The sequence below is a fragment of the Diceros bicornis genome, chromosome 24, assembly GCF_020826845.1.
Source record: "Diceros bicornis minor isolate mBicDic1 chromosome 24, mDicBic1.mat.cur, whole genome shotgun sequence".
NCBI classification, from domain to species: domain Eukaryota; kingdom Metazoa; phylum Chordata; class Mammalia; order Perissodactyla; family Rhinocerotidae; genus Diceros; species Diceros bicornis.
In genome coordinates this window covers 48,042,816-48,069,094 of record NC_080763.1, presented here as the reverse complement: position 1 = coordinate 48,069,094, position 26,279 = coordinate 48,042,816, and the positions used below count along the sequence as shown (strand labels likewise).

General features: G+C 42.9%; 1 protein-coding gene across 11 annotated transcripts in view; it reads right to left on the bottom strand.

The window, feature by feature from the left end:
• The window catches only part of MARK3 (microtubule affinity regulating kinase 3), a 110,653-nt gene extending 92,933 nt beyond the window's left edge, over positions 1-17,720 (bottom strand). For 5 of the 11 annotated variants that reach the window (XM_058567772.1, XM_058567777.1, XM_058567769.1 and 2 more), the window contains exon 1: positions 17,072-17,719. In XM_058567772.1, the coding sequence (XP_058423755.1) occupies positions 17,072-17,122 (51 nt within the window). In that variant the 5' untranslated portion in view covers positions 17,123-17,719. Of the gene's footprint in view, positions 1-10,592; positions 10,708-17,071 lie in introns of all 11 variants that reach the window. The other 6 variants (XM_058567768.1, XM_058567770.1, XM_058567775.1 and 3 more) reach the window with 3 other exon arrangements.
• Positions 17,721-26,279: the final 8,559 nt, after the last annotated feature.

Below are 26,279 nucleotides of genomic sequence, written 5' to 3'. Positions count from 1 at the left end.
CTGAATTTCTTCTATTCATTCATTCAAATATTTACCAAGTGATAATACATAATAGATTTTATATAAATACCCGCTAGACACTGTTTTGGGTGTTGGAAAAAGAGCAGTGCATAAAACAAAGCCCCCGTCCCCATGAGGTATGTGTCAAGTGGTTTTACTATTTCTGCAATGAAAATCTAGTAATTAAAATTATATTAGTATCCAAAATTTTGGTTAAAAGAGCTTTTGGAATGTAAACATACATTTTCTATTTTACATGTTTTATAAATTCAGTTTTTCATGAATTAGGTTTTCTAGAGGCACAAATAGACAAAATATTCACTTTTGTGCAAATCAACTGTCTTCTACTGCATATAAAATAAAAATAGTAGAAGAATCTTAAGATTCATAGGTATGCCACGTTTATACCTTTGCTTACTCCCCAATGTACCTATAATAAAAGACTAACTCTTTAGTACTACATCCACTAGCATGTAACCTTCAAGAGGATGAGGGTATTTTTGTCTGTTTTGTTCATTATCAGAAATTCTCAAAACTTGGAACAGTGTTTGGTACATAGGAGTGGTGCAACACATTGTTTTTGAATGAATGTTAAACGAATTCAAGGCCCTCTCGGATCTAATCCTTTCCTCCTCCCCACTATTCTCTAGCATGATCCTGTTCCCTCAGTTTGAGCACTCTTTCTTCTCTTCAAACCTAAGAAAACCCTACTCCTTCCCTTATGTTTGGATCATTTGTCACCATCTCTATGAACTCTTCCATGACTCTCCCTGTTTCCCATCAGAATTTCTTTTCCTTTGGGCTCCAGAGATACTTTGCATGTATCTATCTCTATTATGCCACTTTGTTGTAGACAATATTACTATCCCTCATACATGCTCTTTTGCTTCTGAGTTAGTGGAGCATTAATCTGACTGCAGAGAAACTCACTTGCTTCACTTGAGGTTAGGCATAGCCATGTGCCTAAGTTTGGCCAATGAGTTGCAAGTGAAAGTGACATGTCATTCCCAGGCTAAAGCATTTAATCGCCAGTGCTTGACTCCAGCCCTGTCTTCTGCTCTTCCTGAACCCTGAGGATTGTCCAAAGATGGAGGGCCACAGGACCAAATTGGCCTGGACATGTAGATCAGTCTTCATAGAGCCAGTGAGCCCTCAGGCAAAATTTGTGTGAACAAGGATTTTTTACTGGGTTAAACCACTAAGATTCTGGTCATTTGTACCACCACAGCATAACACAACCTAACCGACTACAAACTTATGCAAACAATCATAATACAAAGCAGAAAGAAACTTGTATTTTCCCCATTATATTATAAACTCATACAGCAGATTGAAATATCTGATGTTTGTTAAATTCCAATAGGGTTAAACTTAGCATACTTAGTTTGATGTTTCCTTACATAAAGTGCCTAAATTTAAAAATCTGATGTGTGGGGCTGGCCTCGTGGCTTAGTGGTTAAGTGCATGTGCTCCACTACTGGCGGCTCGGGTTCGGATCCCGGGCACGCACCGATGCACTGCTTGTCTGGCCATGCTAAGGCGGCGTCCCACATACAGCAACTAGCAGGATGTGCAGCTATGACATACAACTATCTACCGGGGCTTTGGGGAGAAAAAGGGGGGGAAAAAAAAGGAGGCGGATTGGCGATAGATGTTAGCTCAGGGCCGGTCTTCCTCAGCAAAAAGAGGAGGATTGGCATGGATGTTAGCTCAGGGTTGATCTTCCTCAAAGATAAATAAATAAATAAATAAATAAATAAAATAAAATAAAAATCTGATATGTTTAACTTAAAAAAATTCTCTCAAAACAAAAGGAAATTAAATTGACTTCAGCTTCTACTTGGCCTTCATTTAATTTTTCCCATGCATTCATCATTGGCCCTAAAAAAGAAAAAGTTTCCTATTCCTATATCATAGCACTCAATGTCAATACTAAACATTTTAACAAATAATTTTTAATTCTTGTATTGTTAGCCAATTATTTCATGCATGGAATTTTGTTTTCCCTAAGGAGTCAATAAACAACATGAGGACAATTTAAAAAAAGTTACATAATTCTTCGGTAGCCATTTTATGACATTTTGTGGCAGCTGTAAGCACTTAGCAGGTACTCCAAGTTGTTGAATTTAATTCTTCAATATTAAAGGAGTCCTGATCCTTCTCCCTCCCATGGAATTCAGCTGATACCACCATGAAAACTAGAATATGTACACTGCTACTGAAAATAATGCAGAATCAAGCCAAAGAAAGATTATTAACAAATTCATAAAGCATTCATTATCAAACTAAAACTTCTCTTTAATGCAAAACATTTAAGTTGCTAGGTAATATTATTAGGGAATGGAGTAAACACTGTAGTTATCAACTTAATATCCATTCCTCCCTTCTTTATTTCCAAGAGAAGCTGGATGTATGTTTGGGGAAGTGACATGGCCAGCTAAACTCCTGTTTTCCCAAACTTCCCTGCAGCAAGAGGTAGCATATGGATTAGTTCTGGACAGTTCTCATTAGTGAAAATCTACTGGGGGGTTCTGGGAAAACCTTCTATTTCTCATAAAGGGGGACAGATACACTAGTACAGCCCCTTTCTCCTTTCTCCTGCCTTGAATGCAACCATAATAGCTAGAGCTATATGAGATATCCTACAAGCCATAGGTCTCAAACATGAGAGAAAAGACAAAAATATTTTTAAAAACCACGAGCTCCAATATTATTGAACTGCTGAACCAAAGCTAGACGCTGCCTAGATTTCTTTCGTGAGAAAAACAAACCCCTATTTAGTCAAGCCATCATGTTAGGTTTTATTACTTTCAGCCAAAGCACTATTAACTGTTACAGAGGCCATATCAATACTAATGTAAGAAACAATAAGAAAAATGAATGGGGAATGCACTCCATTTTATGTATTACATAGTAGTTCTTCTTAAAAAATCTGTCCATATATAAGAGCCACAGAATATAAATCATATAACCAGAAGACACAAATGAGAATATACTTTAGACACACATATACCAAAAAAGAAATAAAAAATTTTTTTTAACATAATAAATAGGGTACCAGGTTTGCCCTTGTATCTATCTGGTAAAGCAACAACCTGAAATTTTAGAAGCTACTTAAGAAATCAGGCTTAAAAGTTTATAACTTTACACTATGTTTCAAACCTTCCTGAATAGAGCTAGGTCCCTTCTGTAAAACACAAGACATGCCCACACACCCTTTCTAATCCTTAAAATAACAAGCCACCTCCTTAACACATGGGCAGGTTTTTCAAACGTAAAAAAATCTACAAAGCTAAATTGCAACAATAAAGGGCTGTCCCCCAGTATTTTGTATAAGGCTGCCTATTATCACTACCATTATTTAATATAATACTAGACGTCATGGACAATACTTTAAGAAAAAGTTAAAAGATATGAGAATTGGAAAGAAAGAGATAAAAAGGGGGCCGGCCCCATGGTGTAGTGGTTAAGTGTGCATGCTCCGCTGCTGGTGGCCCGGGTTTGGATCCCAGGAGCACGCAACAACGCACGTTTGTCAGGCCATGCTGTGGTGGAGTCCCACATAAAGTGGAGGAAGATCGGCACGGATGTTAGCTCAGGGCCAGTCTGCCTCAGCAAAGAGAGGACGATTGGCATGGATGTTAGCTCAGGGCTAATCTCCCTCACAAAAAAAAAAAAAAGAGAGAGAGAGATAAAAAGGTCATTATTTGTAGATGATATGATGCACGTACAAACCAAAAGAATCAGAAATACCACTGGAACTCATCAGCGAGTCTGGCAAGATACAAGACCAACCTATAACATTTCTCTACACCAGTAGTGACCTACCACAAAATTTAATTAAAAATAACCATTCATAATAGCAACAAAAACTATCAAGTAGGTAGAAATTAATTAAAAAATATAAGAGCTCTCTGGAGAAAGCTCTAAATTTTTAATATAAGATACTCTGAATCAATGGAAATTCCATGCTCTTGGATAGATGATATTATAAATTCTACCCAAATTAATCTACAAGTTCAATCTAATCTCAATTAAAATTTCCAGCCAGTAGTTTTTGAGTAATTTTAAACTTACTCTGAAGTTTACATAGACGAATAGTTGTCAGGTCAGCCTTGAAAAAGAAGAGTTTAAAAAACAAAAAAGCTCAGAAACAAAAAGTGATCAAGGTTAACACAACCAATAATAAGACATATCTCTATCATGTACTCTTCTAATAGCACGCACTGAGAGGGACACAACATCTTTTCTGTGGCATTCCTGCCAAAAACATATAAGCTTAATCTAACTGTGAGAAAACATCAGACAAACGTAAATGGTGAGATCTTTGATTGGATCTTAGAACAGAAAAAGAACCCTGGAGAAAAACTTTTGCAATTTTTATTTAAGTCTAAAATTATTTCAAAATAAAAAGTTCGATACATAGATTCATAGATTAAGATATACCACACAGCCCTAGTAATTAAAAAGAAGAGAAAACCTGTGGGGTATTGGCTGAACAGAAAAACAGACCAATGAAACAGAATACAAAGCTAAAAGACATGAATATACAGGAACATAAAATACAATGAAAGCAGCCCTATAAACCAGTGGGGAAAGGAAGGACTGTTGAGTACGATGCAGTGGGAAAACCAGTTCACTATATCAGCCTATGGAGAAAAATAAAACTGGATCCCTACCTAAAACCATATGCAAAGACAGGCTATGTCTATGGGCCGGCCCCACGGCTTAGCAGTTAAGTGCGAGCGCTCCGCTGCTGGCGGCCCGGGGTTCAGATCCCGGGTGCGCACCGACGCACCGCTTCTCTGGCCACGCTGAGGCCGAGTCCCACATACAGCAACTAGAAGGATGTGCAACTATGACATACAACTATCTACTGGGGCTTTGGGGGAAATAAATAAATAAATAAAATTATAAAAAAAAAAAAGGCAGGCTATGTCTAGAGGGATTAAAAATCTACATGTGAAAGGCAAAATGATAAAAGGTTAACATATGACATGTAAGAGAATATCCTTGTAACCCAGCTATTTAAGTACAACTTCAAAAGCACAAACATAAGGCAAAAGTTTATGTTGGTTATACCAAAATTAAGGATTTCTGTTCAATGAAAGGCATTACAGAAAGATGACAGAAGATATGTGCAATGTCTAAAACCTATATTAGATTAATATCTCGAAAATCAAGGAACACCTAAGAATCAACAAGAAAAACACAACAACCCAATAGAAAAATGGACAGAGGAAAAACAGCAATTTACCGGGGCCGGCCCTGTGGCGTAGCGGCTAAGCGTGCGCGCTCCGCTGCTGGCAGTCCGGGTTCCGATCCCAGGCGTGCACCGACACACCACTTGTCAGGCCATGCTGTGGCGGCGTCCCATATAAAGTGGAGGAAGATGGGCACAGATGTTAGCCCAGGGCCGGTCTTCCTTAGCAAAAAGAGGAGGACTGGCATGGATGTTAGCTCAAGGCTGATCTTCCTCACAAAAAAAAAACCCCAGCAATTTACAGAATGCCTCAAAGGCCATGGACTATATAGAGATACTAAAAATTATAGAGAAATACAAGTTAACAATGAGGTATCACATTACACCTATTAGGCTGGCAAAAAATTAGAAAGTTGGATAATGCTAAATGTTGGCAGGAACCAGGGATACAAAAACCCCTGTGCGCTACGGGTAGGAGTGTGGGGCTAATGCAGCTATCCAGAAGAGCAACCTGGCACTATCTGGTATTTCCTGTGACCCAGCAAGCCCACTCGTAGCTACACATCCCCAAGAAATTCTTACACAATTTCCATAAGAGAACACGCATGAAGATATTCACTGTAATATTTTTTTGTGGTGGCAGAGAGTTGGAGGCAACCTAAATGTCTACTCCCTGTAAGCAGATAGGTAAAATGTGGTAGATGCATACCACAGAGTGCTATACAGATTAGATGCACAGATGAGGCATATGCAATATTTACATTAAGTACCAAACATATACTTTGTAAGAATATATATATATATACACAACAACATACTAAACACGTTAAAATGGTAACCTCTTGGGGGGAATAAGGGAAATGACATATGGGGATTAACAGGAATAAATAAAACAAGAGAATAGAATGGCCTCACACTGACCAAAGATAACGTGACTTTTTGCAGCTGAGTTTATAAAAACGTTTCTAAGAATATGAACAATAGGAAAAGGTAACTATTACAGTTCACGTCCATAAATTCAATCAAATTGGTTTCACTTTTAATAAAATCCTTATTATTGGTATAGCAGGTGAACCATCATAAGACTGAAATACACTGAAAAATAATCTACTTGTCTAATCCGCAGAACTGCAAAGCACAAATAAATATCGCTAAAGAAAACTTTGACTCAGTAGCTTTTGACCAGTTAACTATATGCCAAGCACCTATTAAGTGCCAGGCACTACAAGGGGATAAAAGAAAAAGAAAAGTATGGTGCCAAACCTTTAAGGCCTTCATGGTCTCGCTGGGAAGCTACCATGGGGAACAATAACTGAAACAAGGGGCAATCTCTGTCCCATGAGAACATCAGAGAGTAAATACTCTAAGTGCTGTCCAAGAGATATAATGTAAGCTACATATGTAATTTTCAATTTTCTAGTAGCAACATTTAAAAAACATAAAAAGAAACAGGTTAAATTAATTTTAATAATATTTTATTTAACCCAATATATTCCCAAATATTTCAATACATAATATAAAAAGATTAAGACTTTACATTCTTTTTTTCATACTGTCTTTGATATCTGGCATATATTTCATACTTACAGAACATCTTAATTCAGTCTAGCTACATTTCAAGTGCTCAGTAGCCACACATGGCTAGTAGCTACTCTGCTGGATAAGGCAGCTCTAAGCACTCAGAGGATATGATCACATTTGGGTGAGATGAAGAAAATAAAGTGTCCTAGAGGTGCAGGGATGGAGTTTTTGAAGGATAAGTAGTAGAGCTCTAATGGGAGATGAAAGCCATTCCAAGCCAGGCACTAGCACAAGGAAAGCTAAGAAAGCTTGAGGGACAGGGGAAAGACCCCCCCTTAACCTGCAAGTCTAGCCAGCTTCATCTCTTATAACCCTCTCAGTTCATGTGTCAACACTGAAAAAAAAATGGCTTTAGTTTCTTGACATCATGATTGCTGGCAATTTCTTATCTTTATGCTCTTGACTAGGCTTGTCCCTTCTGCCTTGCTCCCCCTTCAACCCCAACTTTTTTTTTTTAATAATTTTTTATTTATTTATTTTTTTCCCCCAAAGCCCCAGTAGATAGTTGTATGTCGTAGTTGCACATTCTTCTAGTTGCTGTATGTGGGACGCAGTCTCAGCATGGCCGGAGAAGCGGTGCGTCGGTGGAACCCGGGATCCGAACCTGGGCCGCCAGCAGTGGAGCGCACACACTTAACGGCTAAGCCATGGGGCCGGCCCCCAACTCTTAACTTAGTAATTTCTACACTAAAGTACAGTCATGGGCCACATAACAACGTTTTGTTCAATGACGAACCACATATATGACAGTGGTTCCATAAGATTAGTACCATACAACCTAGGTGTATAGTAGGCTATACCATCTAGGTTCATGTAAGTGCACTCTATGATGTTCGCACAAGGAAAAAATTGCCTAATGACACATTTCTCAGAATGTATCCCTATCGTTAAGCGACATATGACTGTACTTGACTATGAACTCCTTGTGGACAAGAACCGTTTCATCTCTGTATCCTCAGTACACAGGACCTGGCAACCAGCAGGTGTGAAACTGCTGGATGAACAAATAGCCAAGGAGAACTATCTGGCTAGAGTTTTAAGCTCATATAGGTGAGCAGTTAGAAATAACAAAGCTAGGAAGGTGGGTCAAGAACTTTGAATACTAAACCAAAGACTTTAGATTATCCAGTTTTTTAGAATAACATTGCAAACATCTATCTTTTTGTTGTTGTTGGGAAAGATTCTCCCCGAGCTAACATCTGTTGCAATCTTCCTCTCTCTTTTTTTTCCCTCCCCAAAGCTCCAGTACATAGTTGTATATTCTAGTTGTAAGTCCTTCTAGTTCTTCTACGTGAGCTGCTGCCACAGCATGGCTACTGACAGATGGGTGGTGCGGTTCCGTGCCCAGGAACCAAACCTGGGCCACCAAAGTGGAGCACACAGTCTCTGAACTTTAACCACTAGGCCATCAGGGCTGGCTCTGCAAAAGCTATCTTAAGAGGGAATTAACATTTACAGAACCCCCATCATGTGGAATAAACTGAGCCAAGTACTTTATAGGTATTAGTTTCTTTAATCACAACAATGCTGAGTAGATAGTGTTATTCCCTTTTGATAAATAAAAAAGATATAATGAACAGCATGGTGACTATAGTTATTAATACCGTATTGTATATTTGAAAGTTGCTAGGAGAGGGGCTCTTAAAATTCTCATCACAAGAAAAAAAATTTGTAACTATATGTATTGACGGATGTTAACTATTAACTAGACTTATAGTGGTGATCATTTACAATACATACAAATATCATATCATTATGTTGTACATCTGAAACTAATATGTTATGTCAATCATATCTCAATTAAAAAGTTTTTTAATTTAAAAAAAATTTAATTTAATTTTAAAAAGATGAGGCACAGACAAGTGAATTAACTTGCCCACGGTTAAGTTACTTATATTTGAAGACGAGTTTCAAACGCCAAGTGTGTTAACTCCAAATCCCAATTTCTCCTTTTATGTTTTGTTGTTGTTTCTTTTTGTTGCTGCACACCTTGTCCACTCTATCTCAGAAGTGTCTTCAGAATCTCTCCCTCAACCACAGTCTTAAGCTCCCATCTTTATCTCTCACTTCCAAGCCCAGACTTTCTCCATCAAGCCTCCCTTTAATAAAACTGCCTGAGGTTTTAAAAAAGGAGAAAGAAGGCAACCTCACTGGAATGAACTACAGAGGGGAGAGGCTGAGGACATGGGGATAGAGATGAGAGGACCAGTAAACAGACCATTAACATTAATGATGGCTAACATTTATCTATTACTTATTATCTGTCAGGCACCGTTCTAAATGCTTTATCCATATTGTCTCCTTTATTTATTTATTTATTTACTTACTTTTGTGAGGAAGATCAGCCCTGAGCTAACATCCACGCCAATGCTCCTCTTTTTGCTGAGCAAGACTTGTCCTGGGCTAACATCCGTGCCTATCTTCCTCTACCTTTTATGGGACACCGTCACAGCATGGCCTGACAAGCGGTGCATTGGTGCGCGCCCGGGACCCGAACCCAGGCCACCAGCAGCGGAGCGTGCCCACTTAGCCACTATGCCACGGGGCCGGCCCCCATATTGTCTCATTTAATCACTTATTCAACCAATATTTATTTATTGGTCACCTGTAATAAATGACGAGCATGTTCTAGGTATCTGGTCAGTAAACAAAACAAATATTCCTGTTCTCATGAAGCTTTCATTATACCAAAGCAAACTGACAAAACACAACAGACATAAGAAATATGTAAATTATACAGTATGTTAGAAGGCAATAAAAGCAACAGAAAAAAGAAAAACTAGATCAGGGTTAGGGAGATAGGGAGGGCCACAGGTGGTCACAGTAAGCCTCACTGAGGTGATGTTTGAAAAGAAGAGGTGAGAGAGCCATGTGACTACCTGGAAGAAGAGTGTTCAGACAAAGAGAAAAGCCAATGCCAGGGCCCTGGTGTGTTCAAAGAACAGCAAGAAGACACCTAGGTCTATGAGTGTAGTCAGTGAGGAGAGGTAGGAGATGAGGACAAAGAGATAAGGGAGGCCAGAGCATAGAAGGCCTTATCCTTTTAACAGCCCTATGAGGTCATTACTGGTACCAATCTCATTTTATAGATCAAGTAACTGGGGCACAAAGAAGTTAAATAACTTGTCCAAGGTCACACAATAAAATACTAGGTCAGATTATAAACCCAAAGAGTTACTATTATAGTGGTTTGAAAACATGACCCAAAGTCCTTGACATATCTCCCATTACAAGGTAAGGTCCATGTCCCTTCTGCTTGAATCTGGATGCTTGTGACTGCTTTAACCAAGAGAAAATGGCAGAAGTGATACTACGTGACTTCTGAGGCTAGGTCATAAAAGGCAGTCAGCTTCTGTCTTTGCTGAAACAGTGAGCCACCTTGGAATAAGTCTGATCACACTGAGGCCTCCATGCTGGAGAGGCCTGTGTAGCCACTCTGGCTGAGTCTCAGCTGAGCCCAGACTTCTTACCATACCTGCCAAGGCGCCAGATATGTGAGTGAAGACACAGTCTAGGATGTGCATCTTCCAGGCCAGCTTTCAAATCCCCCTAGCCTTTCAAAATCTCCCAAATTGAAGTCCCAGACATAGTAGAGCAGAGATAAGCCATTCCTGTCTGAATTCCTCACACACAATCTGTGAGCACAATAAAACGGTTGTTGTTTTACAGTACTAAGTTGTGGAGTAGGTTGCTCCACAGCAATAATAAGTAGAACAATAAGCAGTAGAACAATACAATAAGCAGGAAATAAATGTTAAAAACCTGAACTAAATTAACAGAAACGGAAAAAGAAATTGGAATACATTACCATGGTATGTGGAAGGTTCTTTATCCTTGACTATCTTTAACGTCTAGATGGCAACCTTCTTTTAAGAGAAAACATAAGCTCCTTTATCTATTCCACTAGTAAAGCTAATACATGCCTATGGGAAGACAAGAGGAGACAGTATGTGAACAAAATGCTATCAAAAACACTTCAAACACCTTCAACAGCAAAAGCTCCTTGTGCCAGTTTAAATTATTCTTCTGGATAAAGAATAAGTCTAAGGGCAGAAGGCTGAGTTAGCAAACGGTTCTAGATCTACTCCTCTCCAGGATTCTCATCCTAGAATCTGCTACTGTACTCAATGAAGTCATAAAGATACTGACTGCATAAAGAATGAGATTATATAAAATTCTGGAATAAAAATCTCTGGTTTCAGCTTAGTCAACTTTCATATTAAATTCTACCAATACAGATTTTCATGTAAAATGTCCATAACACAAACCCCACAATATTTAACCTCCACCCAAAAGAAAGTGCCTAACTATTAGCAAGAAATACAAACAAAACACCTTCTCCTTGGTTCAAGCTTCAACTCTGAACACCAAGATCCCATGTAACCCACAGAAACAATGCCTCATCCAGTCTACATAACATTACTATAAGACTAACCATGGCTGAGCAGCTCAGGTGGCTAAACTAGAGCGCAGTGCTAAAGAATTCTAGCTTGAAGAAAAAGTTGGACTCCCCCAAAAAAGTTCTTTTCTTCCAGTGCTAACTTCCACCCTCCCAATTACTGTACGGGCAGGTGCAGATGGGTCAGCACAAACCCCTTATTGCTACTTGCAGATCAACTCCAAGTACATTCTTTAAATTCTTGTGTAAGACAACATTAAGGCTGGGAGATTCCCAGGGAAGAGATTTGTTTTCTCCTTCAGGTTTAATTTGAAAGTCTAAAATGAATGTAAAGGGGGCCGGCCCCACGGCCTAGTGGTTAAGTTTGGCGTGCTCCACTTTGGTGGCCCAGGATTCAGTTTCCAGTCATGGACCTACACCACTTGTCAGAGGCCATGTGGTGGTGGTGACCCACATACAAAATAGAGCAAGACTGGCAGAGATGTTAGCTCAGGGTGAATCTTCCTCAAGCAAAAAGAGGAAGATTGGCAATGGATATTAACTCAGGGCAATTCTTCCTCAGCAAAACAAAAAAAGGATGTGAAACAACTGAATTTCCACCTTAGTCCTCCAAGTGATGATCAGAAGGGGCCACATTCCCTGACTCTTACTTCCAGCTTGGGGACAAATTCCAGGGATAAAATCTGTCTATATCTTAGAATCTAGAACAATTCTCTTTGAAGTTAAAGATAACAGGTACTATTAATTTATATTAAACTGTGTATAAGCCTCTTATAAGTAATTACAGTGTAAATAATCATGTGCTACATAAACAATGAAAATGACCAATTTTCTACTAACTGCAAATTTCCACCTTCACCTAATTTACATACGGAAAAAACAAGAACGACCCTCAAATTGAAGTCTATAAGATCTTTTCCCTGACCCAATAAAAAATATTAATTCTTCAGAGATCAACTTTTTCTTAAAGGCTCAAAGAGGTTGCTTCAATAGACAGTTGTGCTTGGAAGTTAAAAAGCAGATGAAATGAAATTATACTACATATTTTAAATGAAATGTTATATAAAGTACTTAGTACTGTTGCCTGATATATAGTATAAGTGATCAACAAATGGTAACTATTTTTATTCTCCATAACCACACTTCCTTACAAAGAACCAATTTTATAAACTCATGGAACCTGAAAATTATTGAATCTACTGGCAATCGCTCTTCTACAGTCACAATACAATCTAAAGGAATATATAGTTTAGCTGGTAAGCCTTCACTGAATACTAAAGCAGCAATTCTTAGTGTGGTCCCTGGATATGCAGCATCAATATCACCTGGGCACTTGTTAGAAAGGCAAACTCTAGGGCCCCAATGGCAGAATCAAGGTCTAGTGGCGGGGTCCAGCTATCAGCGCTTTAACAAGCCCTTGGTGATTCTGGTGTTTGCTTCAGTTTGAGAGTTTACAAACTGGTTTCATAGAGCTCAGGGTGCTTTGTTCTGCAGGCACTGGGAACTCCTAAAAAACAGGAGCGATACGCTTCCTAGGTATACCCTGTATGGCACCCAAGCAGAGTGTCATACACAGAGTAAGCGCTCCAACTTGAACAAGTTAATAATAGTCTCATGTAATCAATAGCTGGCTAGACAATACACCATCAGTTTATCTATTTCACAGAGATAAGAAATTCTGATGGGGGCCGGCCCTGTGGCTTAGCAGTTAAGTGCACGCGCTCTGCTACCGGCGGCCCGGGTTCGGATCCCGGGCGCGCACCGACGCACTGCTTCTCCGGTCACGCTGAGGCCGCGTCCCACATACAGCAACTAGAAGGATGTGCAGCTATGACATACAACTATCTACTGGGGCTTTGGGGAAAAAAAGGAGGAGGACTGGCAATAGATGTTAGCTCAGAGCCGGTCTTCCTCAGCAAAAAGAGGAGGATTAGCATGGATGTTAGCTCAGGGCTGATCTTCCTCACAAAAAAAAAAAGCAAGAAATTCTGATGACTGTTTGTATTAACTAATAAGTAAGTACATGGTGCACACACACTAGAAGCTGTTAAATAAATGGCAAAGCCCTGGTGCCTCTGGTACTTTGACCAATAACCCAGGCTTACAAAGTGTCATATGCTTTGAAATTTAAGTGAAAAATACATTTCTAACTTTATCAGTATATAAACAGGATTTGTCCATGGCTCTATACAAGTCAACCATGGAACATAAACTAAAATGCATACTTTTTTGTTGCCTTTATAAAGCATCATATTTCACATACTAGCCAACTATAACATATGGACCCTTGAGCAGAGTGTTAAAAAATTAGACAACTAAGGAAATTCGAACAGTGACTGGATATTTAAGAATTTATAACAAAGGGATTATGATTACATTTTTAAAAAGAGACTTTATCTCTTCCAAAAGCTTTAGAGATGAAATGATATGATGGGGAGAGAACAAATGAAATAAGACTGGCCACTGAGCTGTGGAGTACGTGGGGGCTATCTATATACCAGCGTTTCTCAACCCTGGCACTACTGACATTCTGGAGCAGATAGTTCTTTGTTGAGGGGAGGAGGGGGTGCTGTCCTGTGTACTGTAAAATGTTTAGCAGCATTCCTGGCCAGTAGCAACTCTCTTCAGTTGTGATAAAATGTCTCTGGACATTGTCAAATGTCCACTCGGGGGCAAAACTGTCAGCGGTGGAGAACCATCAATAAATACTTATTAAATTCTCTCTACTTGTTTGAAATTTTCTATAAAATAAAACTTGAAAAAATATTGTGTTAATTATACTCTGTGTATTGGCACAACCATACCTCCCTAGTCGAATAATCAGTACATAAGCTTTTGAGAAACAGCCTGGTACAAAAAAGCGGAGGGAACTGAGTTGGAGATCTGGGGCCTAGGAGAAGCTCTGCAATAGTGGTCAAAAGCAGCTACTGTCACCTCTCTGAGCCTCAGCAACCTTATTAGGTCAGATTGTTTGACTAGTCCTTTTGAGTCATAAAATGATTTGAGAACAGTATATCAGACCCATCAGCTAAAGGTGGATATTCACATTTGGATATCAAACAAATGAAAACAGAGCAGTGTAGGGCCGGCCCCGTGGCTTAGCAGTTAAGTGCGCGTGCTCTGCTGCTGGCAGCCCAGGTTCGGATCCCGGCGCGCACCCACGCACCGCTTCTCCGGCCACGCTGAGGCCGCGTCCCACATACAGCAACTAGAAGGACGTGCAACTATGACATACAACTATCTACTGGGGCTTTGGGGGAAAAATAAATAAATAAAATTAAAAAAAAAAATAAAAACACCCACTATCAAATATTCATTAAAAAAAAAGAAAACAGAGCAGTGTACTAGGATGAAGCTAATATTCCTGTTGCAAATTATCTGCCTTTTATTATTCTTGATCTACAAGCAACATGCTTATCACAATTATATATCATTATTTAAAATTTAAGTAAGATTCCTAGGGTAAGCAAAATGGAAAGTCTTTTTACAACATAGAAAGACAAAGCTGTTATAGTCATAATAGCCAAAAGGTCCATCAACTGGTGAATGGATTAAAAAAACCATGGTACAACCAAACAATGAACTACTGACTACTTAGCAATAAAAAGGAATGAACTACTGATACACACACAATCATCAATAAATCTCAAAAGTATGATGCTAAGTGAAAGATGCCAGACACAAGATTATATATGATTCGTTTCCAATTATATAACATTCTAGAAAAGGTAAAACTATAGGGACAGATAACAGATCAGTGGTTGCTAGGGGAAGGGAGAGAGGATTGACTGGTAAAGGGGCCACAAGGGACCTTTTCGAGCAATGAAAATGTTCTATATCTTGACTGTGATGATGTCAAAACTCATCAAACTGTACACTTCAAGAGTCTATGTTCTATCTCAATAAACTTGACCTTAACAAAAGAGTTGCTGAACAGACTGAGAGCTCCCATTCATTCTTGTACCCTCACCACACAACTGGCAGGAAGTCTAATACCTAGTTCAGTAATGATAGGTAAATAATACGGTATATGCCAAATGTGTAACACTGACACAAGGGCATCACACTGTGAAAGACATGCAACTACTCCCAGAACATGCCAATACCAGGGTTAAAAATGGAATAGGGCATGGTGAATTAATGCAATGAAGTGCCACAAACCTCTGATTTTAACAGTCAAAAATTCCATTTTAAATACATTCCATGAGAATAAAGGCACACTCCATACCCTACGTTGTTTTTAAAGAATAAAGTTAGTAATTTCTAATGACACACAAAAAGATTACAATGTTAATTCAACAAATTCTCCAGAGAACAAGGTAAAGACCCATTGGTGTAAATCCTTTATTATTACAAATCCGCTATGACTGTTTTTAGCTTCAGTTTATTTAGGGAGTATGGAGCTCCTGCTCTGGTTCAAGATTTTGCTTCTCTGAATGAAAGTCAATGATCAAAGCTAAGCAATTCACTTTTTTGCTTGCTCTACTCTACAGGACAGTCAAAGAACAGGAAAACGACAGGTCAGAAATAGGTTCTTCAAAAAGTCTATAAGAAAATGAGTTGGCTGACTCACCTAGTCTACAATTTTCTATTACTCACTCTTTACGTAATTTTCTAGCCCATCTGAGGTAAAGGCACATACAGCACTGTACTACTTACTGACCACGTTAAAGAGCATTAAGTACTATACATCAATTTACTATAAGGATGCTTTAGACCAAGGCTTACATAAACACATTAAATCACCTAATAACTATCCAGCAAACAAGTGGCATTTTGAAGATTAAAATGAAGGTATTTGATACCACTAGCCCACAATGTCTCAGGCCGTCACTGAAAGCATGAAAACAGGCAGAGCAAGGAAGTTTTTCCTAAGTGATGGCATTTTCTTGCCAGGAATTACCTCATAACATTTATAATGAAAAGGCAGTGAAGTTTCTTTACAAGTTACTTTCTACATGTTTTACAGAAGATAACTCACAGCTAGATTGGAACAGTTCTGAACCTAGTGCTAGAGAAGAGTTAAGAAAGCACTTGGACAGTCAATATTTCTCCAATGGAATTTCTACTACATGTTTTCATTCCCTAAAAATGCTGTTCCTGGCCTTTTTGAAAGGTTTACATGAACAAAATCAAAGGTTCCTTTTAAAGAATCATAGGATGTGAGCGCTGGAAGGGACCTAAGAGCTCATCTAAGCCAACCTCTTTTCAGGAAGGAGGAAAGCTAAGCCAGAGCGTGTGTCCCTCAACTAGGCAGCGAGTGGCAGGGCAGCCTTACTACACGTCTTCCTTTCAAAAATGCTTAACTGACTCCTTCAAAATAGATTCGTACAGAACGAAGCTACTCTTCAATGAAGTTTGCGCTCTCTCAGAGAACTTCTCTTCTGAATAGCTTCGGAGTTCCGTCTAAGGGGCCGCAAAGACTCCTCAGTGGGCACTTAGTTTTAGTGACTGTCATTTTAAAGAACGAGGCATAAAGGACAGTCCACTTGACCCAATCACTTTTAATCAGCACCACGAACATGTTTTTAATCTCACAACCTCTCAAGAGCTGCCTGCCCAACTCAGAAGGAGAGTTTGGTGCAATAAGCACTAAACACTGCACAGCTCGGGCACACAACCCCACTGCGCGGCACCCCAGAGCCCCAAACACTGATAGCAACGCCGCGACCCGCAGGCTCTGTTCACAAACCAGACCCGGCGCAACCCCGCATGCACGTCCCCGGCCCGCACCGGCGGCCGGACGGCTGCCCCCTCCAAGAAACGGTCCCCCCAGGCGCCTCCGGCCTGCCCACTACCTTCAGAGTGCTCGGGGCTGGGGGACCCGACTGCAAAGGCTGCTGTCGTGCTCCGCCCGGGGAGTCCACGCGAACGCCCAGGCTACTTACGTTCTCAGTGTCTCGTTCATTCACCGTGGGCAGCGGAGTCCTAGTGGACATCTTACTTCCCTCACTTGTGCACAACGCGAGAGTGAAACAACGGCGGCCCTGGGGCCGGCACGGCGGCGTCGAGCGCCGGCGGTCCTGGAGCGCCGCCTCGGGAGGGCGGCTCCCCTCCCCCACGGCCGTCTAGATTCCGGGCCGGGCCCGGGCCGTCCCCCGGCGGGTCCCGGGGCTCATGCTCCCCCGGCCCCGGCGGCCGCGCCGAGGAGCCCCGCGGGCGGCGGTGGCGGGGCCCGGGCGGCGGCGGCAGGCTGCGGGTCGGCCCGCCGGCGTCCCCGAGCCTCAGGGCGCCCCGCGGGCCCGGACCGCCTGGCCTTCTCCTCTGCTCCCGCCCGTCGCGCCGCGGATTTCAACGCCGGGGCCTCCACAGAGCGCCGCTGGAGGCCCCTGAAGAGGAGGAGGATGTGGAGGAGGTGGAGCGCAAGACAGGCCGCCGCGGGCTGCGGGCGCCGACCATGGAGGGGGCTGCGGAGGCGGCGCCTGCGCCCGGCTACTCTTCTCCCTCTGGCTCGCTTTCAGCCTCAGCCTCCGCCCGGTAACAAGCGCCGCCGCCGCCTCTCCCGGCACCTCAGAGCCTCACAGACCCAAGATGGCCGCCCCTCGGCTTCCTCTGCTGCCTCCGGATGCCGGAAGTGACGGCACCCCGCCTCCCGGAGTTCGGCCAATCAGCGCAGCCCGAGGAAGCCGGCCCAGCTGTTGTTGCTAGGGGCGACTCGGTCCAGTCCGGGGCCAAGGGGGCGGAGCCCAGGGCCCGGAAGGGATGGCTAGTCGCCCCCGAAGGCCGGGTTGGCTGGATCCCAGCGTTCCGGGCTCGCGGACGCTTCCGAAAAAGCCGGCAAACGGCCCTGGGCGGCGGCCTGAGTCCCACTGCTGGGTTGGCATTATACAGTGTTGATCGAGCGCCTGCTCAGGTGTGCACAACCTGAGGTGGCATGCCCGAGACCGCGCTGCACCGAATCCAGCCACGGCAGCAATTATAGGGTCGGGGCTGCGGGGAGGCCGGGTTCCTGTATCATTGACAGTGACCCGGGAGTTGAGGACTCAGTCACCCTTCCTGCCTCCGGCTCTGAGCAGCCGGGGGCTGGACTCGGCATCCCGAAGGCAGCAAGCGTGTCCTGCCCTTGAGGAGCTCGCCGTTAGGAGGGAGATGGACTGGGACCCAGCTAAATGCCATCCGGAAGGAAGAGTGCTATAAGGAGGCTTGGAGGGGCGAGGCAAAGCTCTAGAAACCCCCAGGGACCAGTTCCTAAATGCCCATAGTTCATTTATAACAAGGCTCTTCTTACTTATCCAGCAGCATGTAGCTGCTGGAGGATTGGAAGCATCCCTGGGTCCTAGCCTAGGGCCAAGTTAAGTGGACGCTTGCAGCCTGGGACACTGGAAATGCTACCTTCCCTGGAAGGCTTCCTTGTCCACTCTCCTCTGCATATGTCCGATGGTCCTACCCAGAGCCTGTCCATTGGTGCAGGATTCTGAGGAAGGAGAGCAGTACGTGCTAGAGTAACGTGAACTGTTACTGAGAGTCTACTTTGTGGGTACATTACATTTGTTACCTCATTTAAGCCTCATGGTAAGATGGGCAAACACACCTTGTTATCTAGTCTAGACAGGTGACAGCAAATTGACCAAAGTACCCAAGTTGGTTAGCCACAGAGCTGGGATTTGAACCATATCCTAAAACTTCCGTAACAAATAAGGCCTTGCAGTGGGTATGTCTTGCTTTTCTTTTTCTATTTTTATTTTTTTCCCTTTTGATCCCCCAGCATATGAACCGTCTTGTTACAGCTGGGACAGTTCCTGCTCTGTGAGACATATATGTCTTTAAACACCAGAATCATTCCCAGAGAGCGCAGATACTCCCAACATAAAAACATGTGAGGACTGAGATGTTTCTATCTCACCCTCTCAGGCAAGTGTTCACTGGGCCAAGGGCAGGCCTGTTTAAAATGTTACTTTCTTTGTCCCTCTCTAGCCAAGCAGAGGTGGTTGAATTCTTATTAGTTAAATGTGTGCTTCACACAGTTCAACTGAAATGTGGGTGAGCACAAGACTGTGAGAGTCCCAGCGGGGGCATTTATCCCAACATGGAGGATTGGGTCAGGGCTTCCTGGAAGAGAGGTGTTTATGCTGAGTCTAAAAGCATAAGTAGAGTTAGCCAGGTAAGGATGGGTGGGAAGGCATTCCAAGCAGAAGGACAGCCTGTACAGGGGCACAGAGATGAGGAAGAACACGGTGGGTTTGGGTAAATGTCAAGAGAGCAAGAGGTCAGCCTGGAGGGGTAGGCAGTAGCCAGGCCAAGTTTGGACATAGCATGGCATGCGATTCTGCATCCTGATGACAGGAATGTCAACTAGGTTACCTGGGAAAACACCCAGAGGACCCACAAAAGGGTTTTAGCCTTGGGCAGGAGCTGAGAGAAAGCGTTTGGACGATTCAGAACATTCCATATTGGCCATAAGTAGCTAGGGGATGAAGTTTCTGCCTAGATGCTTCTCTCACTGAAGCAACACATTAAATAATGAGTCAGTGAGTGCCAAAAGGTAGGAAATGAGGCTGACTGGTTTTTTAATTCAAGATGCTTCTGGTTTTCAGAAAGGCTAGAATTAAAGAAACATTTTGAACTTTTCCTTGCACTTATGTCAAATGACATCATGGTACTATAAGGAGCTGGAAATGGGAGGCAAGGCATGTGTGTCACAAGCAAAAAAAGGAGGAGGAGAAGAACAAGGAGAAAAGAAGGGGAAATAAAAGCAAAGCGTTGTTCTGTCTGTAGGACCTTCTGTGGCCCAGAATTATGTACATCTATGGATCTATGGTCTGGAAGGAACAGAAGGGCAAGATGTGGAAGTCGTTCTTTGACTGCCTTCTGTCCTTTTTCATATTCCTTGTTTCCTGTCTTCATATTAAAATAGGTTCTCTCTCAGTCTCCTTAAACTGAAAAGATGTAGCTAGATATGCCATGCTGTGTATGTGCATAGATAGTTCTTACTTTCATGTCAAGAAAAAAAGGTCATCATGAGACATCAGAAGCAGAAGATAATCTAGTCCTACCTTTGCTGCTGTACGACAGAAGAGGAACTGAGCCTCAAAGAGGTGAAGTAACTTGTCTGAAGTTGCACATAATGAGCAGCAGACCAGAATGGGGCCCACATCTCCCAAGCTCCAGATCCATGTCCTTTCTCCATAGCTAGTGTAGGCACATGGTGGGGAGATCTGTTCAGTATCCCACCCCACTCCAGCATCAGAAGGAAAGAATCTTTGAGTACCTGTACTAGCCCCGAGACTGCTCTCCTCCAGACTTCTTATGCAAGAAAAATAAGCACCCATTTGTTTAAGCTATGCCAATTGGGTTGTCTGTTACTTGCAGCTCAGTGCATTCCTAACCAATACCACCATCTCAAGTGGTCAGATCTCCTGACCCCAGGGCCTGTGCTCTCTGCAACAGAGGGTGTGGGACCTGCTGGGACCCAGGAGCCATTCCTCAGTGTGTGTGTTGTAGTGCTTGTGTAATTGACAGACAACAGACAGAGGGCTGAGCACTGAGAATAAACAAAGCCACAGAGAGGAGAAGAGAAGGAACGTGATAATTGTGGGACACCTGAGGTCATCATGCCTAGAGGCAGGGGAAAAGTTGGGGCTGGGCCACGTGTGTCCCCAAGTAGGCCAAAGATGCTTGGAGGATCTGGGAAATATGAAGTCCATTCCAGACTCCACCCCCCAGGCTGCTCCCCAACGTATCAGGTATCAGAGCAGGCTGGCTGCTATTCTTTTAATTCACTACTCTGGTTCCCTTCTTCACCTCAATGGGGCCACTCTTGCCCTCCATGAGGGCCAGCAGGCAGCTTAGGAATTCTCATGTCCAACACTTTGTTCCTGCCATTCTCCTGCCTGGAACGGCTTCCTTATCTATCTGAATTCTCCCTGCTGTTATACAGCCGTGTCATCTTACTTCTTCCATGGAGCTTTCCCCCACTAGCCCCCAGTGAGCTCTCCCTCACTCCCAGCATCTTTGATTTTTACTGCCTGAGTCCATAGTGCATTTACTGAGTTCCAGCTGTGTACCTGGCACTGCACCAGCCACCTATGCTAAGACCACTAACTCTCCAACAGCCTTGTGAGGGAGATGTCAATGGTTTTTATTAAGGACTCATAGTTACCCCTTTATCAGTTCCCATGATGCACTGCATTTTGGGGAAAATGGGGATAGAAAGGGCCATTTGCCCCTGCACTCAATGGCCGCAGGCTATTGAAATGTTCTATTCTCTGATCTGCTGGAGATTATAGATGGAGATCTAGCTCTCGATGCATATGTGTATGACCTTCTGCTGGGTATCATTGCTAGATCCTGAGAGTGTAGCTCTCTGTAGCAGGCCTTCTCTTCTGCCCACTCTTCTCTGAGCTGGGAAAGCCTACTGTTTAGAACCACATCCAAAGGTTTATGGAGACAACAGAAGTGGTAGAGAAGCAGGCTCTGGAGTTTGAACCTTGGATTTGAACCCTGGCTATGACCCTGAATGCTGGGTGATCTTGGGCAAATAACTTCATGTCTTTGAGGCTCAGTTGCTTAATCAGTCAAATGGGAATAATAGTGCCTGCCACCCAGTTGCTGTGGGGATCCAAGAAGATAATGCCCATAGAGCAGCCAGCACATATGTGCAGAGTCCACCATTCTGCAGCAGAGAGGACCTGCCTTCTCGGGCAGCTGCATTTTTCAGTTCTCCCCTGGGATGAGCACTGGACTTGGAGTCTGGAGACATAGGTCAAGACTTATTAGGCCAAAAACGTCTTGGAGTTAGAGAATCACTCCACCTCTCAGGTTTCCTCATCCAACTTCACCTACCTCACTGGGTACTGAGCTCATTATGGGAGGTAACGGATGCAAAAGCCCCTGGTAAGGGGTCCCACAATACAAGGTGTTAGTGTTCATACTATTGCCTCTGTTTTGCAGACAGGGACGTGGAGCCTCAAGAAGGGCAAGAGGCTTGCTCAGCTCCCCTAGGCAGGAGGCAGTGCCCTCGGATTCCAGTCTGGTGGCTCTGACACCATGCTGGCTGCAAAGACAGGTAGGCAACAAAAGAATGGGGGAGAGAAGGGATGAGTGGGTGAATAAAACCCACTACCTCTCCTGGAGCCTCCTATCTGCCCATTAAAGTAAGCACATCCTCCAAATACAAATAATAACTTTTTCAGAAACAGTAAAGTCTAAGCTCTTTTTGAGGAAAGAATATTTCCTCCACTACTTGGGTTCCTGCCCCACCCTTGCAGCCACTGGACCCCCAGAAAAATTCACATCAGCCTTTAATGGCAGCCCCCTCTCCTTCCCTCCTCTCTCTCCCTTTGTTCCTTCCTTCCACAATGTTGACTGAGCACCTACTTTGTGCAGTGTTTTAAGCACTGGGGATATAGCTGTGAACAGAAAAAGTTCTTACTCAAGTTTCACAGGACATGTGTAAAAGAATTCATGAATAATAGAACTTCAAGACATGACAATTGTAACAAAAATGAATCACAGTAGAGTGATAGAGACTTAGCTCTTTCGTTTTAATTCAAATTTCATTCATTTTTTTCTTTTGGTAATAGATGCACGTGATGCAAAATTTAAAAGGTGCAAAGGGATATGCAGTTAATGCAAAGCTCCTCTCCACCCTATAACAGTTTCTATTTTTCAAAAACACCATCAAGAGGGTGAAAATACAAACCTCAAACTGAGAGAAGATATAACTGATAAAGGATTCATATCCATACTACATAAAGAATGTCTACAACTTACTAAGATAAATAACCTAATAGAAATATGGGCAAGACACAGCAACAGGCACTTCATGGTGGCCGATAAATACAAGAACAAAGGCTAAAGCTCATTTGTTAATGCAAATGCAAACCACGCCCATAATGAGTTACCATTTAACAGCCACCAGAGTGGGAAAAATGGACAAGCCTGACAAAAGCAAATGTTGCTGAGGATGCGGAGCAAAGGGAATTCTTAGACATTGCTGCTGGGAGTGGAAATTGATAACAAAGGCAAGAGCAGAAAATTATGAAATACAACACAAACACCACATAGTGGACCAACAAAGCCAAAAATTGGTTCTTTGGCAAAAATGAATAAAATGACATCTTGGGAAACAATCTGGCATTAGCGAGTACAGTTGAAGTCGTGCCTCTCCCACAACCCAGCAATCCCATCCACCAACATTTACCCTAAAGAAACTCCTGATCATGTGCACAGGGGACATGCATAAGAATATTATCATACTACCATTTGTTATAGAAAAACATTGGAAACAACCTAAATGTTTATTATTTTATGAATAAAATGGCATATTCATGAAAAGAAATAGTATATAGCAGACAGAATAACTTTATTACAACTACACACAACAATGTGAAGGAAGCACAGGAATGTAATCTTGAGTAAAAAAAACTGTTCACAGACTATATAAAGCATGATTCCATTTATGCAAAGCTTGGAAATGAAAACATGCAAAACCAAACAACATATTATCTAAGGATGCAAACATATGGGATAAAACTATTGAAAAAAACACAAATGGATGAAAAACACAAAAATCAGGGTAGTGGTTCAGTGATTACCTTTGAGGAGAGGGGGGAAACAAGAGGCAGGTACAGGAGTGTTTGTGAATCATGATTCCTGATGGATACTTGAGATGTTATTTTGTATCTACTCAGGTTTTTTTTTTTGTTTTTTCCTGAGGAAGATTCGCCTGAGCTAACATTGGTTGCCAATCTTCCTCTTTCTGTATGTGAGCTGCTGCCACAGCATGGCCACTGACAGACGAGTGGTGTAGACCCACACCTGGGAGCCAAACCTGGGCCACTGAAGTGGAGTGCACTGATCTTAACCACTAGACCACCGGGGCTGGTCCTTTCTACTCAGTTTTTAAAAATAATTCATTGAGGAAAATTCACATAACATAAAATTATTTATTTATTTATTTATTGCTGAGGAAGATTTGCTCTGAGCTAACATCTGTGCCAATCTTTCCTCTATTTTTTTTTTTTTTTTTTGGTGAGGAGGATTAGACCTGAGCTAACATCCGTTGCCAATCCTTCTCTTTTTGCTGAGGAAGATTGGCCCTGGACTAACATCCATGCCCATCTTCCTCTACTATATATGGGACACCGCCACAGCATGGCCTGACAAGTGGTGTGTCGGTTCATGCCCGGGATCCAAACCTGTGAACCCTGGGCCACTGAAGCGGGCCACTGAAGCGGAGCACTGGAACTTAACCTCTACGCCACCGGGACAGTTTGTGGGTTGCTGCCACAGCATGGCTGATGAGTGGTGTAGGTCCACACCCAGGATCTGAACCCACGAACCCAGCCGCCCAAGCGGAGTGCACAGAAGTTAACCACTAGGCCACTGGGGCTGGCCCTATCATTCAGTTTTTTTTGTTGTTTTTAAAGATTTTATTTATTTATTTCCCCCCCAAAGCCCCAGTAGATAGTTGTATGTCATAGCTGCACATCCCTCTAGTTGCTGTACGTGGGACGCGGCCTCAGCATGGCCGGAGAAGCAGTGTGTTGGTGCGCGCCCGGGATCCGAACCCGGGCCGCCAGCAGCGGAGCGCGCGCACTTAACCATTAAGCCACGGGGCCGGCCCCCTATCATTCAGTTTTTAAAAATAATTCATTGGGGCCGGTCCCGTGGCTTAGCGGTTAAGTGCGCGCGCTCCGCTGCTGGCGGCCGGGGTTCGGATCCCGGGCATGCACCGACGCACCGCTTGTCCGGCCATGCTGAGGCGGCATCTCACGTACAGCAACTAGAGGGATGTGCAGCTATGACATACAACTATCTACTGGGGCTTTGGGGGGCTTTGGGGAGAAAAAGGGAAAAAAAAAAGGAGGAGGATTGGCAATAGATGTTAGCTCGGGGCCGGTCTTCCTCAGCAAAAAGAGGAGGATTGGCATGGATGTTAGCTCAGAGCTGATCTTCCTCACACAAACACACACACACACACACACACACACAAATAACTCATTGAGGAAAATTCACATAGCATAAGATTAACCATTTTATTTATTTATTTATTGCTGAGGAAGTTTTGCCCTGAGCTAACATCCGGTGCCAATCTTCCTCTTTTTTTTTTTTCGCTTGAGGAAGATTAGCCCTGAGCTAACATCTGTGCCAATCTTTCCTCTATTTTTTTGTTGCCGCCACAGCATGGCTGGTGAGTGGTGTAAGTCCACATCCAGGATCCAAACCTATGAACCCCGGGCTGCCCAAGCAGAGCGTGCCAAACTTAATCACTACACCACGGGGCCGGCTCCAAGATTAACCATTTTAAAGGTAACAATTCAGGGCCATTTAGCACACTCGCAATGTTGTGTTACCACCACTTCAATCCAGTTCCAAAACATTTCCATCACCCCAAATAACACCCCCCAAAACGTTAAGCAATTTCTCCCATTCTTTCCTCTCCCCAGCCCCTGGCAACCACCAATCTGTGTTCTGTCTCTATGATTTACACATTCTGGATATTTCATATAAATGGAATCAGACAATATTTGACCTTCTGTGTCTTGCCTCTTTCACTTAGCGTAATGTTTTCAAGGTTCATCCACGTTGTAGCATGCGTCAGTACTTCATTCCTTTTCATGGCTGAATGATGTCCCACTGTATGGATAGACCACATTGTGTTGATCCACTCATCTATTCATGGACATTTCTGCTGTTTCCGCCTTTTTGCTGTAATGATCAGGTATGTGCAGGTACCTGTGCGAGTACCTGTTTTCAATTCTTTGGGGGTAGGGGGAATTGCAGATCTACTCAATTTTTATTAAAAAATAAAATAAATGTAGTAAACAAACATCAGTGAAAAATAAAATAAAAGGCCCCTCTGGCTAGGTGTGGGGCCAAGACAGAAGCTGTGAGCCCAGTGAGGAAGCTGTGGTGCGTCCAGAAGAGAGGGAGCTGGGACTGGGGGCTCATGCTGGGTTGGATTTGGGAGAGCTTGCCCCCCTTGGGACAGCAGGACTTGCTGATGCACTGGATGCTTGGAAAGAGAGAAGACGACAAACTGATCCTGACTCCTAGTAAGCATTTACCAAGGTGGGAGAGATGGGGCTGGGGGAGGGGGGCTGGGGAATGGCAGTAGAAATCAAAAATTCTGTTCCATTTTGGACATGTTAT